The following is a 16,915-nucleotide window of genomic DNA, read 5'->3' on the forward strand; positions in this document are numbered from 1 at the left end:
ACTTTTCTGGGTCTCCCACGCGGGTGCAGGGTCCCAAAGCTTTGGGCTGTCCTCGACTGCTTTCCCAGGCCACAGGCAGGGAGCTGGAAGGGAAGCGGGGCTGCCAGGATTAGAACTGGTGCCCATATGGGATCCTGGGAGTGCAAGGCGAAGACCTTAACCACTTGCGCCACTGCGCTGGGCCCAAGGGGCTGCGCTTTTTACCCATGTTTTTCTTTCCCCCTTGGGACTTCACTATCAGTTTTATATGACAGAAAAATGACAGGTTTCCTGTGGGAAAATTGTAAAATATGAGAAGACTTCAAATAATTCATGGAAAATATGTAGGATGGAAAAAAAAAACCACCAGCATCACGGTTTTTAAGTTTTTTTGCACTAAAATAAACTTATCTTTAATCCCATTTCCCATAACCTTTTCAAAACATAACAACAACAAAAACATAGTTGTACTACCCAGAGGTAAACACTTTTTAGCATTTTAGTGATTTAAATCCTCATCTTATTCAATAGGTGGTTCATGTGTAGCTTACAGAATTATGCTTATTTTCTACAAATAGAATAAATAGCTGAGCTACATTACGATGGAATTTTCTACATAGAGACACTCTCTTTCTTAGCCCTCCCAGCAGCTTCCCAGTTCTGTCTACTTAGTTCCAATGTATGCATAACCAGTTTCTCCTCACTGCCTCCCAGGGCACTCTAACCTTCCTCTCACTGTGGCCAGAGGATAATGTGTGGGCATCCTGGTTCCTCTATTCTGGCCTGGCCAACCAAACTGAAGGCTCCCACCTGTCTCTTCGCTGTGCCACACTCACATTTCCAGGGGCCCATGCATTTCCCCTTGGTTTACTGCCCACGTGGGGAGAGGCACGTCATGACTTGGGGACCCTGCAGATTTGCAAATGTCGTTGTCCTAGATGAAGGATTGGTAATTAAGGGCTCCTCAAAGGCCTGCATCTGAAGGACTCATCCACAGGGGCAGCCCCAAGTCAGAGGAAGGACTGCAGGCTGGTGTTCAGCCCGCAGACTTCCACTTGGGCTCCTCCTCAGGATCTTGTCTGACTTGACTCTGAGCTGTGGCTGCAGCTGTTCCACCTAGTGTCTGAGCTTCAGCCCTGGGTGTGGGACAGGGAAGGCTGTCAGCTCCTCACAGGAGCTTTGGAACAAAGTTCCTGTTTCCAGGCCACCTGGGCAAGGTGCTTGTTTCCACTGCTGCCATCTCCAGGGCTCTGCAAAATCACTTGGCCTAAATCTGGTTGCTTTGTCCCTCTGAGCAGGTTCTGTAGTTCACACTCCAAGCCCATTCACAGTTCTCAAAATGTTCCTGCTGTTCCCACACGTCACCTGCTATCTCTGAGCTATGTATGATTTTTCTCTGTGTAGTTTTATGGGGTTTTTTTGTGCCTTGCTGGTATTCTGTGGGCTTCTGGGGGCAGGGGAAGGTTCAATGGAAGCATGAATTCAGCCCATTATTTTAAATCAGAAAACATCCATCCTTAATTTATAGAATTTTTGCCTATAGAGGAGATGGGTGAATTGGGCATTTTCAAAGGTACTGTTATTTAGGCCCACTGATATTTAAAAATCTGTACCCTGTAATAGGACTACTTGAGGGGCACACAGTTATTTGTAGAAATAACTATGAAGTTTGGTACTTAGTCCATAAAGGCTCTTACTTTATTACTATTCACGAATATATACTGTAAGGTTTCTACATGCGACTCCTTATTGACTAGAAGAGTCAGACCCTGTAAAGGAACAGAACTCAGCATCCAAAGTTGTTGCAAAAATTTATGGGGTGTGGACAACTGCTATCCTATTTTCATTAATGCACACACTGAAAAAGCTCATCTACCACCCCAGCCCCTACCTGGCATGATCTGGATCTGTATAGGGCACGGTTCTAACACATTCACCAACGTAATTCACTGGAAAAGGCAGCAGGAAATGTGTCTTCATCTGGCAAGGTTTGAAAGTGGGGTCCTGCAGGGACAAGAGGTACATGGGTCAGACAGGCTGAACATGCACAGATACTAACTGAATACTTTTCCTGTGACTATTGCTAGCTGGGCACTCATGTTTGAGACCAAGGCACTACAATTAAGTCCTTCCAAACAATTGTTCATATTAACATGAAGAGTCACATCTTGACATGATGTTTTCAGAATCAGTGATTATCCACTTGAAATATTTCATCCTTTATCTTTTGTAAACAAACAGTAGTGAATTCCCCAGGAACATCAGTTGCCGTACTCTGTGATGAACTAAGCCAAATGCCATCACTGGCACAGCCAAAGAAGCAGAAAGGGCTCAACCACACTGCTAAATCAGAGGTGAACTGACAGGACTCAAGCAGTGTAGACTCCATTACAATAAAAACAGACTATAGGGCGAGGAGACCACTTGAGGAAACAGAAGGCAGACTTATGCAGGAACAGGGCGTTCACTTGGCACTGTTTCAAAGAGCCAAGACTGCAGGGGGCTATGACAAAAAGTTGTAACTTGAAATTCCAAGGACAAGACCCAACCCTTGTAATGGCTTGGACAGAGAAAGATTCTGAATTAGAGCAACATGGCTGTGAAGGGATCAACAAGGTTTGCACAGAAGCCAGGTGGATGTGCCAACTTACTGTGATCAGCTTTCTTATGATCTGGGAGCCATTAACATGGGTATTCCCACTCAAGCCACTATGTGCTGGTTTCTGAAAATAAAAATGTTTAGAGGAATGAAAAGAATCCATAGCTCAGAGACTAAAACCAATTGTGTAAACTGATCTGGTTGAAGAGACTTAATCGATTTAACTGTTCTAGAGAAAAATCCATAAGGTCATTGTATCACAATGAAAATGATTTTATCATCTTGTGTCATTACAAACAACCAAAGGACCACTGTTTAGGGTGACTTTTATACTCCTGCTCCTAAACCTAAGTCAGTCTTTCCTATTAGGAGACTATCATCTCAAAGCATACGTAACAATAAGTAAGCCCAAGATATAAGGCTGAATTCTAACTGATCAACACTGGGCATGTTGCCTAACCCTGCACATCAGTTTCTTTATACAATAGGGGATATGCAAAAATGAGATTAAAATGAGTTAAATCAAGTAAAAATCAAGAGCTACACCTGGCGCCTGGCCAGGGCTCCGCCACTCCTGGGGATGACATTAGTGTATAATTACCTCAATCACATGCGGGCGCACGGGTTTTCGTTCCTTCTTACTTCGACCTATGTTTCCAAGGAACTTTTCTACTTCTTTTTCTGCCTGAGACATCTGCTGAGGAGTAGCATTCACTGAACACCTGTTTAAAAAGTTTTGCATCTATGAAACCACGATTAGGACATTTAAATCCTGTTTCACTACTTTATATTTTCTCCAAATTACCCCAGAATAAAAAATTATGCAATTGTGGTTCTATATAACATTTATATTCAGAAATATTACAAACAATAGCCAACTTTTGAAATGACATGGTCATGTTACTGCCATGCAGTGAATTCAGGTTATCAAAACCTTTCACATACGCCCCCATGTTACAGCACAGAAACAGCCATCAAGACACAGACAGCATTTCTGACTCTGGATTTAAGTTCTTCTAGAGTACTATGATTTTCCAACAAGGCATTCATGCTTACGTTATTGGAACTTTCAAAACTACTTTCAAAAGAAAAGCAAACATTTTGAGAATGTGAGCCTGCTGCTGTAATAGAAAATTACTTTTGGCATCTTACTGATAGAAAAAATACCATAATCAGAAAAGCATTTTGAAGCAACACTCCCAAATTCTTTTGAGTCACAAATAATATTATCACATGAATTCAACTGAGCCCTACAATATATTGAGCATATATATTTTCCCTTTGGTCCTAAATTCTAAATTTATTTTAGTTAAATTCATAGCAGGAACCATTAATACTATATTCTAGGCACTATACCAAAAGCTTTGTACACACTACTTCCTCACCATAAACGTGCAAAGTAGGGTTTGCTGGAGAAGCAAACAGACCTGAGTGGCTAAACTGCCCAAGATCACTCAAGGTAGCAGTGCACACAGAGCCTGGTGGCCAACGCCTGCCTTCCCTTCCTGCCCTCACCACAGACTGTCCTGCAGAACCACCGGTGATTCTCAAAAACTGAGAAGTGGTACCAGAATTCTGACAACAATTTTTAATGCTTATTTTTTGAAAAAAAACGTATTTGGCAAGCAGACATGCAAAAACAAGACAGCTCTCATCTGCTAATTCACTCTCTAAATTCCCACAATAGTCAAGGCCGCGGCAGGCCAAAGCCAAGATCCAGAACCCAAACCAGGTCTCTGACAGGGGTGCAAGGGACTACTTGAACCATCACGACTGCCTCCAGGACCTATATCAGCAGGTGGCTGACGGGGAGCAGAGCCAGGACGCGAATGCACAAGCTCCAACACGGGATATAGGTATCTTTACCGCTAGTCAAAAGGCTGTCCCCTAGAATTTTTAATGTAGAATGGCCAGTAACTTAGGCAACATTTTGTTAAGTGTTAGCAAATTTCAACTGAGAATCATTACTAATACAATGAAAATAAAGCATTATTTACATTTAACTGATGCACACAAATTTGTTAGCACAAAGCCAACCATATGTCTATGCTAGATGTTTTCCCCAGATACTCATAAAATCTTTATTTATAAGAAACTGTACTCCTGCTCTGCTCCTGAAGCAAGCTAATCTTAACTAGGCCTCACTGATCTTATATTTGCTTTTAGACTTAATAAAACTTACACTATGAGCCCTAAATATACTTTGCAATACTAGGATTAGGTTAGCTTATGATTTCATAAGTTTTATTAACCTTAAAATGTATTCTTTCCCTAAAAGAAAAATGATTCCTTAATCTATTAAAATATTTAAAGTCTATATTAAATTCTTTAACTTATACTTGTAACATTACTTTTGTGTTAAAGACAGATTTATATGTAATTTAACTTTGATGAAAAAAAGTTAATAACATTTAATGAAATGGAATAAATCATAACATCTTCGCTTACAATGAATTTATGAACCCACCTCATATTATCACAATTTAACAGATGTTTTTTGATACGTGGGAGCTTTCTCAGGACTGGCTTCATGTCTGTCATTTCTGCGATTCTCTTCATCAGCCTCACCTGAACCATGGGAATCAAAAACAGACAGGTAGACACCACAGACTTTGGCAGCTGGCAAACTCGCACCTTGTGCTGCACCCATGCACAACCAACCTATCCTGGGGAGTGGTGGTACTGGAAGTAAGGTGTTCAAGAAGGAAAGCGAGTTAAAGAAATAAAACAAAAAAAGTATATTGTCTAGGAAATTTAGGAACTCTGGTCTGTTAGAGAGGTGCTCTTCTGAGGCATACAGAACTCATTATCAGTGAACATGAGCAAATGTGGAAACTCTCTGTAAGACAGAGTAACAAACACCCCATCGCCACTCCGCACCTGATCCATCCCTCCGAAGGTCTCCTGTAAGTCCCCCGCAGGCGTGAGCATCTTGCTGGCTCGGACGGATGCATAGAGATGCCCCGAGTCTGGAATGCCGTTGGAGAGTTCCTGAGCAGTCATTTTAACTAAGACTTTGAAGTGTTCTTCTTCTTCAAAACACGGGCTACGGGGCGGGGTGGGGAGAGAATCGTCATGAACTCCTAGAAACCCATCCAGGCCCTACTCCCTTCAATTTCCTGGAAGACCAATGGTTTTAAGAACATTTCAAGTGCAAATATAACTCCATAGGAATTATAAATTCATTGGAAATACAAGTAAACTCAGCCTAGGCTAGGAAATCAGCCAAGTATTACTAACATCTCCTACTTTGGAACATTACAGGCTTGGATTCTCTGAGGTAGTCCAAGAATGCCCATATTTTGCAAATAAACTAACTTGTTAAATATTTCACTCCACAGATGCATCATGTCTGGTAGGTTTCGCTCCAAGCAGAGAGATGAAAACAGCACACCCTAAGTCAGGAAAGAAAAAAACAAAAAAGCAAAAGAAGATATTATTTATGGTACAATGGAAAACAAACAAAAAGTCATTGCTCAAACTTTGACCATAGCTGTGCACTAAAAATAAAAGGCTACCTGCTCATAGGTGTCCAGGTGGGAGTCGTCAGGGAGCACGTGAGGGGTGACAGTCATGCCTCCCGTTTTCAGTTCGATTTGCTGAGCTTGTTCTCTGTAGTCAAGAATGCCACAGCCCAGCCTGACATAGCAAAGAAGTAGTTGATGAATCACCAAGGCCATCTTCACTTTCTCATCTTAAACATTATGTCTCCAGAATCACAACTTGCTTAGATAATTCAATCAATGCAACTTTATAAATCCTCTGATACTTCAAGATGATAAAAGTAAATGCGTGTAGACTGTACTCCTCCACATACTGTTCACCTAGCCTGTCCTAATGCAGAAACCAGTTTCTCTCATTTGTTGAATTCACAGAGTAGCACCCAGGATACTAGGCCTTTAGGCAGCGAGTGTCTAGAGCTAAGAATAAAATTAGAAAAATGCTTTTCCAGTCATAGACTTGTGAATGTTATGACTATTCCTCACTCTAACAGTTCTCCTCCAAGAACTTCTGATCCATACTTTGTATTTGTGAATATCTGCTAGTTTTCCAGTGGAAAGTCTGAGAAGTCAGCCGTTTTGAGTTTATGTATAGCAGCTATCCTCTCAGCACTGATGTTTTTGGAATAAACATTCCTACTAGCACCACTTTTTTTTTTTTAAAGGGTTACTCATTTTTATTGGAAGGGCAGATTTACAGAGAGAAAAGGACAGACAGAAACACCTTCTATCAGCTAGTTCACTCCCCAACTGGCCATGGGTGAGCCAATCCAAAGCTAGGAGCTTCCTCCACATCTCCCACACAGGTGTAGAGTCTCAAGGCTTTGGGCCATCCTCTAATTGTTTTCCGAGGCAATAAGCAGGGAGCTGGATGGGAAGTGTGGCACAGCAGGAACACGAACCAGCACCCATACGGGATGTCAGTGCTTGCAGGTAGAGGATTAGCCAATTGAACCATTACACCAGCCCCTCTTACTGGCACTTGTAAACCAACAATTTATGCCAAGGGACAAGTGTGAGGTATTTTCTGTTTTTCATGACTCATTCATTTATCCGCAAAGCAGAACAGCAGAAACAGTTTCCAACTGCTGTCTCACTGCTCCACTGGCTGCAACTACCCAAGATGGGCCAGGACGAAACCAGGATCCCAGAATTGCATCTTGGTCTCCCACATGGGTGGCAAGGGCCCAAGTACTTGGGCAATTTCTGGCACATTGGCAGGAAGCTGGATTGAAAGCAGAACAGTTGGAACTAGAACCAGAACTCCCATACGGGATATGGCATTCTAAGCTTTGATTTTTACCCACTGCATTACAACTTCAGCACCCTGTGAGATGTTTTCTAAAACTGTTATTAAGGGACAAGTAGTAGGATCTATATTAGAAGAAAATGGCAGGGAATTTTCAGCAGGACAGAGACATTTTCCATCTGGTTCCTGCCCAGCTGGGGTACAGAAGTCCTGCAGGCATACAGCTTTCTGCAACAGCATCTTCTCCACAAAATGAGCAGTACAACAGCAGATCCGATGGGGCAGCAGGAACCCACAATTTGCCGCAATGATTTGTTTTCCCTCTATTTTCCTCCAACAGGAATTGACGTGGTAGGCCTGCCACTCTTAGCTGCTGACTCCGAACAGAGGCCAGGGGCATAAGATTACCTGTGCTGTCATGCACCTGCTTCTAAATCCATTTTCAGGCCTCAACTGATACATCAGAGCCACTGCGAAGTTAGCTCAGTGGGGAAGCAAACTAAGGAAGGACACATAGCATGCTCACAAGACAAACTCGGGCCTGAACTCTACAGCTGAGCTGCTCTCATCCCCTGATCATACAATGATTCCTCTTCAAAACCTTGAAATACCAATGAGATAAAGACATCTCTAAGTGTTTCCTTGTACTCAAGGCTCACAATCATTTCAACCATAATATGCATTGTACAAAAGGCAACTGCATAAGAAAACAAATCCTAAACAAATACAGCATATTCTATTTCCCTCATATATGTTTAATTTAATATTTCTGTTATATATAAATATGTAATTATATATATTTATATTATAAACAACAGATTATATATTATTTATTATTAGATTGCTACATATATGATATACATCATACTATAATATATGTTTACTATAACATATAATGTATAACACAAGATATATAAATTTGTATATATGTATATGCAGGCATACATTATTTACACATATCTAATTATCAAAACATGTGTTGAGTTATAAAAATATGTCTTTGTCTCTAACATGAGACCCTTACTTGGTAAGGACATTGCAGAAGAGTGGCACGTAGGGCTTCAGCTCCTCAGGGAGTGTGTTTAAATTCGAAAAGGCTCGGAAATAGACCATGCCGTTGGTGGGCTGGGCACAGTACTGCACAGGGACTTCTCCAGCTGTAAAAGCAAAAGTTGAAAAAAAAAAAAAAGTCATCCTACCAGTAAAATTTTAGTTCTTTATAATGGTTTATACTACTGCTTTTTAAAGACAAAGTTTAAAACGTGTACTAACCAAAAGCTATTATTCATTGTTACATAATTTATATAAATGTTCCCCATTTTTCTTTTATTACTAAGAAAAAAAAGAGAAAGAAAGAAACAACCTTCAACACTAACGTGATCCCTACTTTTTAAAGGATGACAGTTGAAGAACATTCATATTCTTTTGGCTTGAGACCTAACCATGCCAGCATTCTACCTGGCTGTGTGACCTACCTGTATCCACCTTACCTTCCTTACTAAAACTTTCCCTTTAATTTCAATGAATTTTCGCTGGGTCACCCTGGAAACATCTGATCTCACCATTTCACCCACCCTAAATGCCGCTTATCTTCATCAGTGAATTCAACCCATCCTCTCTAAGTCCAACAGTTACTGCCTTGTCCAGAGCACTTCCCTGCTCTTAGGATCCCGTGACCTTGAGGCATCCTCAAGTCTCTCAAGGTTAAGGACCTGGGAGTGCTCTTTTGTACATTCCTGGTTCCTGCCATGTCACTTCCCAGCCTTTTGGCTAAGATCAAGTGTACATTCCTGCCACATTGTTCCAAGGCATAAAATGGTTAAAGCATTTACTGCTGATACAATCTAAAAGTATAATGGTGTCTTCCGATCACATCCATCTCTAAGCACAGTGATAAGGCCACCCATTCCAGGGTAATGGTGATCCAAAGACATGTCTATTTTCCCATCAACCAGAAGCCAAAGTAAAATCAGCCCCTGTGAGAACCCAAAAACAGTGACAGATTACAGATGGAAGCACTAGGATGAGATGGCAGTCAGAAAGCACTCTCCACGGCCCTTTCCCCCATCTGTAACTCAGCGATATCGCCATTTCAAGAGGCACTTATCTTCCCCAATTCCCTTCAGCTACACCAAAAGCTGGGATAAGGATTTAGTTTGAGTGAAGGACTATGTAGGATGCCTATAAGGGAAGCCCACATCCTTCAAGAATTGCATTTCCTATTGCAACAGCCTAACTCAAATCTTCATCTGATTCTAGGAGCAGCTAGTTCATAGTGTCATATTACTTCAATTCACAAGGAAATTAAAACAGGCTCTTTAGTGCATAAAGAACTCTAAGATCACTAACTGTCAAGATCAACATACAAGTCAGATGAAGAGGGCCTGGTGTGGTAGCTTAGTGGCTAAAGTCCTCTCCTTGCACACCCAGGATCCCACATGGGCGCCGGTTTGTGTCCTGGCTGCTCCATTTCCTTCCAGCTCCCTGCCTGTGCCCTGGGAAAGCAGGCGAGGACGGCCCAAAGCCTTGGGACCCTACACTTATGTGGGAGACCCAGAAGAAACTCGTGGCTCCTGGCTTCAGACTGTCTCAGCTCTTCTACGTCTGTTGTGGCCCCTTGGGGAGTCAACCAGCAGACAGAAAAGCTTTCTCTTTGCCTCTCCTTCTCTTGTAAATTTGACTTTTCAATAAAAATAAATAAATAAATCTTAAAAAAAAAAAAGATGAAGAACAAGACTACAAATCAATGATTTCATGCTTCAATGTTTTCTGACAACCAGAATGTAACTGTTTCTCGTGAGGAAACTGGCATTAAACCGAGTAACCTATATACCCATGAAAATGATGGTTTACAGTGACCTGCCAGGGCTACGTCCAACTTAGTGAAAGGCATGGTGGGCTCGATGTCCGAAACCTTCAATGCTGGCAGACAAGAGGCATCCTGAGGCTTACTTTGTTGTGTTCGTAATTCTAAGCCTAAAAAAAGAAAAAAAAGAATAATAGCATTTAGTTAAAAGCTCATATCAAATGCATCTTTTTCCTGCCTCTCACCTCACACTCACAATTACTACTGCCTTTCAAGTCTTAGGTTTAGAGGCAATAATAAATTTTCCCCACAGGCAGTGCTTATCCTAATTCTCCTTCTTAAATACTTTACAAAAAAGACTTTTGCCAAGGAGCAGTGGTAAGCTCAAGCAGTTTCTTTCTGCCGCTCAAAGCCAGGTTTAGTTTTCAAATCATTTCTTGCTGGATTTAATGATTTTTGGAATCCTCTTATTTTCTAACTTTAGTGAAATGTTTGTGTAATCACGGACATTTCATAGAATTATAGCCATGCTTGAAAATGTATTTCCTGAGCCTAAAGTTCCATTCTCTTAACAAGAGGGTGGAGCTCTCTTCTGAATTACTGCATAGAGTTCTGTAGTTTATGAGAGAAGAGAATCCAGAAAGCCCACAGCACTTTTTTGGGGGACAGAGCTGAATGGTGCTTGGGAAAAAGCGCCCATAATTTAGAATTCTATCAACCAGATATACAAATGCATTGTTTCACACATATGGCTCATAGGCGATGGCTGCGCCAAATTTCTCTTAGTCTTAACTCATAATTAGGAATACCCCTGGTGTCTGCTGAGCTGTCCTTAAAAATTAGAGGCTTCCTTAATCCTCCATCTACACTTATTTGAAGTGCCTTGAGAAGAAAGGATTACCAACAGACCCCCCACCCCCAGAGATGGGACTTTGAAGTCAATGAATATTCCATGTAATAGATTTCTATATACAGGTATTGTTGTGCCCAAATTAGAGTAAAAGCTGGACCTTTCCACTGGTTCCAGCTCTCCAGGAATATATGCACGGAGAGACCTTAAAAAAAAAAAAGGTTTTAAAGGGCCAACACTGTGGCATAGCAAGTAAAGTTGTGGCCTGTGATGCTGGTATACCATCTGCGCACTGGTTCAAATCCCAGCTGCTCTACTTCCAATTCAGCTCTGTGCAAATACTCTATGCAAGCAGCAAAAGATGGCTCTGGCCATCCATTTGGGAGACCTGAAAGAAGCTCCTGGTTCCTGGCTTTGACCTACAGTCCTAGCATTTTAGTTATCTGGAGAGTGAACCCGCAGCTGGAAGAGCTCTCTGTCTTATCTTCTCTGCAACTCTTTCAAATAAATAAATAGTTTTTTTTTTTTAAAGGTCTTAAAAAATGTTTTGCTCAACTTTTAACTGGGTTGTATTTAATCATCACTAAATTATTAAAGTTTTTAATATATCTTGGATACATTTTATTTACAATTTATTGCCCACACAATTTGTAAATATTTCACTGGAGGCCAGATGGCTCTTGACTGAAAATTAATCTCCCTTTTCTCTTCTTGCCACCTCCCTTTCTTCCATTCTTTCTAAGATTTTTTTTTTAATTCTTATTTGAAAGGCAGATTTCACAGAAAGAGAAGGATCTTCCCTCCGCTGGTTCACTGCCCAAATGGCTGCAATGGCTGGAGTTGAGCTGATCTGAAGCTGGGAGACAAGACTTTTTTCCATCTCTCCCAAGTAGGGGCAGGGGCCCAAGGACCTGGGTTATCCTCCACTGCTTTTCTGGCTCATAAGCAGGGAGTTGGATCAAAAACTGAGCAGCAGAGTGAAATAAGCCAATCTCAAAAGGACAGATATCACATATTATTTCATATATAAGGTGACTATTATGCAAAATACAAAACAGATGGATAAAGGCAAACAGTTTTATATTATATACATACATATATATAATACATATACATATTATATATGTGTGTGTGTGTGTGTTCATCTAGAGGAACTACATAATGGAGACTAGTATACTGAGAAGATACAGTGCAGTGTGCATCTCTGCTCTTGAATAAAAGATGGACTTCCCATGAAACTGCTGCTTATATCCTGACACCAGGAGGTTGCACGTTCTATCTATATCTCCAATATAGGATACACTTAAATGGTATGGAATGATGGAAGAATGATGGACTTGTGACTGTTGTTAAAGAACTACACTATTGTAGTGATATATGGAAAACAGAGACAGTAGAAGTGGAAATCCTTGAGCCTATGGAACTGTAACATGAAAAATTAAAATTAAAACTCTAAAATAATAAAATAATATGGAGCAGCAGGAATATGAAGGAGCATGAATCATCACCCATATGGGGTGCTGCCACCGCTGGCAAATCTGACTTTCTTTTCTAAGGTCTTCCTGCTGTGCTTGTTTTTAAAAATGTCTTCCTTTCTTTCTCTTCCATAAAAAATTTCACCACTGGGGCCAGTATTGTGGCACAACAAGTTAAGCCACTGCCTGTGATCCCCTCCATCCAATAACCGGCATTGGTTCAATCTCTGGCTGCTCCACTTCCGATCTGGCTCCTTGTTGATGGCCTGGGAAAAGCAGTAAGTGATGACGTAAGTGCCTGGGCCCTTGCCACCCACATGATGCTCTGGAAGGACCTCCTGGTTCCTGGTGTCAGTGTGCCTAAGCCCTGGTCATTATCATTTGAATGTGAGTGAAACAATACATGGAAATTCTCTCCTTCCCTCTCATTTTCTTTCAAATAAGTAAATAAATCTTAAAAAAAAATCACCATTATATTTTTCACCGCCTTCCTAATTCTCCTGGCTTAATAAATGAAGTGCATATACATCTATCAGTGTTACAGTCAAGGCCCTTCTCATACCAGTCTCCACTTGGCATCTGAGTCTTTCGTCCACAATCTGTCTCCTCTATCCTCACCAGCCAGTCTTCTGTGGCTTTTCCATCCCCATCTTACACAAATCCTGGCAGTATCTTACAGCTAGCTCAAGTCCTTCAAGAACTCACTGTGACTCACTTTTTCCAAAAGCAGCTTATGCTGTTCCTATTGCTCACTGGGCAATTACTCTTTATTGCAACACAACACAAATTTCATTGGCACATTGCATCACTTGATAAATGGAAAGCACTTGAAATCTGTTAAGTGAATAAATCTCATACAGCTACTGCTTTTTTGATTAACCCCATCTTTCCAGGTGAACTAGAGTGTGAATTTTCTAAGAACAAAGTCTTATCTTAAGATTGAATTCACTACACCAAGTATAGTAAAAATTATAAATTATAAATATTTGTTGGTCCAAACAATATCTGCTCCAACGATTAACTCATTAAAAGTTCACTAGGTCAGGGCGAAGGCTAGGGAATAACAAGCACACAGTGAATGATCTGACCTTTTTCATAGATTTGCTCCTTGTCTTTGAGAGACAGAGAATTGACCTTTTGCTTCAGTTTTTCTGCTTCCATTTGTGCTTGCTTCTCATAATATTTGTCATCCGGATTCATTGATAAGGTCAGCCTGTGCTGATTATTCTGCAACAACAGCAACGACAAATTCAAGATACAGCTAGCTGTTGTTAAAGCTGGACATGTTGAGCTGGCCTCTGCTATGTGTTCTTGGTCCTCAAGTTCTATTAATCCAATTTGAAAAACAGCATCAGAAATCACCTGCAGGTCTGTTTTACAAAAGCCATGTATCATTCCCATACTCACAGCTAGCATGTGAGCACGTAATTCATGCACACTGCTATTACTACTGTCAGGGTTATTAGTGCTACTACTGTGACTACAGATTAATCATAAATACAACTGCCAACATCTTCGCTTCATGTTAATTGCAAAAAGAAATTGTACTTCTTGATATATGTTTTTTTTTCATTTCAGTCAAACCTGAAGATGATAGAATTCTGAGTTAAATTCCGTCAAGTGTTTACTGGATTATTAACTTCTGAGATGCTAGAACTAAAATTTTTCACTCAATATTTCAGAAACTGTAAGGACAAAATAGGTCTTAATCTAACGTAAAAATAAATATTAAATTGTTTAGGTATTTCTTTTAACTTATTCCAATAATTACAAATATCACATATGCACAAAATGTTCAGCTGTACTATCAGAAAGTTAGAATAATTAGATTAAGAAAAACACAATGTAACGTAACTTAAAGAAACCACAGGTTGAATCATTAAATTATGTCCCATGTCCCCAAAATGGACACATATTGAAACAGGGAAGCTTCAAAACAAGCAGTCTAAACCCAACATCACAATATTTTTACAAAGTTCTAAGTATGAGTGAAAACACAGCAGAGAACATAAAACCCAAACACAGATGCCAACAAAACCAGCAAAATAACAAACAAAGATGAAAAGAATCTGAACATAAAAAAAGTCCAAAATATTCACTATACTCTGTGGCATCTGTTCTCTTATTTTATAGCTGATGGAAGCACTTCAAGTTTTAATTGTAAATTGTAGAAATCATGTCACCATTTGTTAACAGAAGCTTACTTCACACAGGCCATGATCTGCATGTTCATTTTATTATAAAATCCAGCATCAAAATTGTGAAAACAAGCCCTTCAATTTTCTCACCTTAAAATATTGTTTCACTTTTTCCTGTAGAAATTTAGGATTTTCCTTCAGGCACTGCCTGAATTGAGCCAGATGGTCCCCTATCTTCAGGAGCTCCACGGGGTCCCCATCATGATTCCAGCAGGAGGCAATGTACTAGAATGGCAATTATAAAAGCACAGTGTATATTACACCACAAATGCTGTACTACCCCATAAGTAGTTTAACTCCATTACCTCAATAAAGATCAAAGGCATACGTGCTAGTATTCTTGTTTCCAGATTTAAAAACACCAAAAGTCAAAATCAAGTCATTCTTTGGAGAAAAAAAAATCAACTTATCTTGACTCCATTTTATTCTAATCACACTAAAACCACAGATTTCTGAAATATTTTTTACAAACCCTACCCATTTAGTCTTAATGTAAATCTCTTTCACATAAAACAGATAAGAATGCTCACTAAAGTAACAAAAAGAGGAAAATAACCCCACTATACAATTAAAATAAATTTGCATCATATCCAAACAACAGAACTTCGAAGGTTCAAATATAAAGTGTTATCAAACATCAATTGGCATTTTCTGTCTGTCAAGAAGGACTTAACTCCACAAGTCAAAGAACAGAACAAAACAAAAATCAAGGCGGCTGAGAAGTTGAGTTACATACTGAAGTCAGGGCAAGCCCGAAGCTGGTGGACTGGTGCTTCATCTGTATTTCAATTTTATGCAGTAAAGCTTCAATTCGATCATCTTCAAATCCCTTCCTAAGGAACACAATTGACAAATGAGTGTTGAAATGACCCGAATGTTCTAGAAACACAAGGTAAAACAGGTAATAACCAAATATGAACCTGTTACGGTCCACAAAGAGGAGGTTGAATGTGAAGAAAGCTCCATCTCCTCCCCCTAAAAGCATTCATGAGTGGAGAATGAGAGCAACTCACTGGGAACAAGCCACACTTACTCAACTACTTCATCAATTGTTTTGTCCACAAGGTTTCGAACAGTCTGGATGTCTTTCTCTGCAATGCCCTGCAGGCCGACGCTGAAGTAGGCCTCCCTCGTGTAGCCGTTGTAACTAGTGCACAAAGTCAGAGAGAATACACTGGAAGTCACACACTTCCATGATCCACTTGTAAGACAGGCTTCGTTTAACAATCAGTTATGAACTTTAAACTCCAGGTCCTTTCCTTTTAAAATATGCTCCCCCCCCCCAAAAAAAAGGCAAATTTTTGAGTTATGGAAAAATAGAGTGAATTCAAGAATCAGAACTGCTGAGATTTTACAGAATTTGATGACTTCAAAGAATATTTATTTACCTGACTTTTAAAGCACACAGCAGTACAATATTCTGGGACTTTGGAAAAGCTTGGTGCTTTGTGTGTTGTTTTGCTTTTTTTGATTACAGATGCCCTTCAATAATCTAACCCAGGGCAGGGTGGCCTGCTGCACTGTGGCATACCCAGGGACATCCCCGCACCCCACGTACAACATGCCAATGATATTTCCTGCCGTTTTAAAAACCAAAACACATCCCGAATTACTAACTGTCCCAGGCAGGGGGAAGGCAAATCACTCCACAACTAAAAACAAGTCATCATAAAGCTTACCCAACATCAGGAGAAAAGTCTGTGCCAAGTCCAGATTCTATTAAGGCCTTGTAAAAGGGAGAGTTGGGGCCGGACACCAACAGGGAAGACAGAAGGTTTAATGTGAAGGATTCAAACGTGTCAGTGATACTTTGTTGCAAGGGAAAAAAAAAAGGTGGAGAGAAATTACTGGCCATTATAATGTTTATGTGTTTAAATCATATAAAATCACTACTGAAGTAACACTTCTGCCACCAAGCGAGTTCAAGTTCTATTAGAAATTCTTGCATTTCAAAGTTTGTTATATGACTAAAAAGAATTCTAAAATTACATCTGGAAATCTGGGGGAGCATCAAGCCACAAAATTTAACAGCTTACTGTCCTGTGTAATACCTGGAACATATTTTTTTGTTGTTATTAGCAAAAATATCAACCCCAACGGGCTATGTCAAAAAGTTCCCAGAAGAGCCATGTAAAAATAGGTTTTGAGGTGAAAATTTCTAAACATAGTCTTTTTTTTTTCCAGAATGCAATTTTCCATGAACTGAGATACTCAAGTACAAAGCAGAAAAGGAACAAATGAGGAGATGGAGTGACATGT

At 40.1% G+C, this 16,915-nt stretch overlaps 1 protein-coding gene across 3 annotated transcripts in view; it reads right to left on the reverse strand.

Moving 5' to 3' along the window:
- PITRM1 (pitrilysin metallopeptidase 1) overlaps positions 1-16,915 on the reverse strand; it is a 30,900-nt gene that overhangs the window by 2,927 nt on the left and 11,058 nt on the right. The window contains exons 10-23 of one of the 3 annotated variants that reach the window (XM_040968071.1): positions 16,336-16,464; positions 15,690-15,803; positions 15,393-15,489; positions 14,747-14,881; positions 13,547-13,685; positions 10,187-10,303; positions 8,352-8,484; positions 6,097-6,217; positions 5,897-5,973; positions 5,459-5,624; positions 5,046-5,146; positions 3,180-3,300; positions 2,631-2,702; positions 1,871-1,983 (exon numbers count right to left, since the gene is read on the reverse strand). In XM_040968071.1, the coding sequence (XP_040824005.1) occupies positions 1,871-1,983; positions 2,631-2,702; positions 3,180-3,300; positions 5,046-5,146; positions 5,459-5,624; positions 5,897-5,973; positions 6,097-6,217; positions 8,352-8,484; positions 10,187-10,303; positions 13,547-13,685; positions 14,747-14,881; positions 15,393-15,489; positions 15,690-15,803; positions 16,336-16,464 (1,635 nt within the window). Of the gene's footprint in view, positions 1-1,870; positions 1,984-2,630; positions 2,703-3,179; positions 3,301-5,045; positions 5,147-5,458; positions 5,625-5,896; positions 5,974-6,093; positions 6,218-8,351; positions 8,485-10,186; positions 10,304-13,546; positions 13,686-14,746; positions 14,882-15,392; positions 15,490-15,689; positions 15,804-16,335; positions 16,465-16,915 lie in introns of all 3 variants that reach the window. The other 2 variants (XM_040968072.1, XM_040968073.1) reach the window with 2 other exon arrangements.

Source organism: Ochotona curzoniae, unplaced genomic scaffold (genome assembly GCF_017591425.1).
Source record: "Ochotona curzoniae isolate NIBS_2020 unplaced genomic scaffold, NIBS_Ocur_1.0 scaffold_4683, whole genome shotgun sequence".
Lineage (NCBI taxonomy): Eukaryota > Metazoa > Chordata > Mammalia > Lagomorpha > Ochotonidae > Ochotona > Ochotona curzoniae.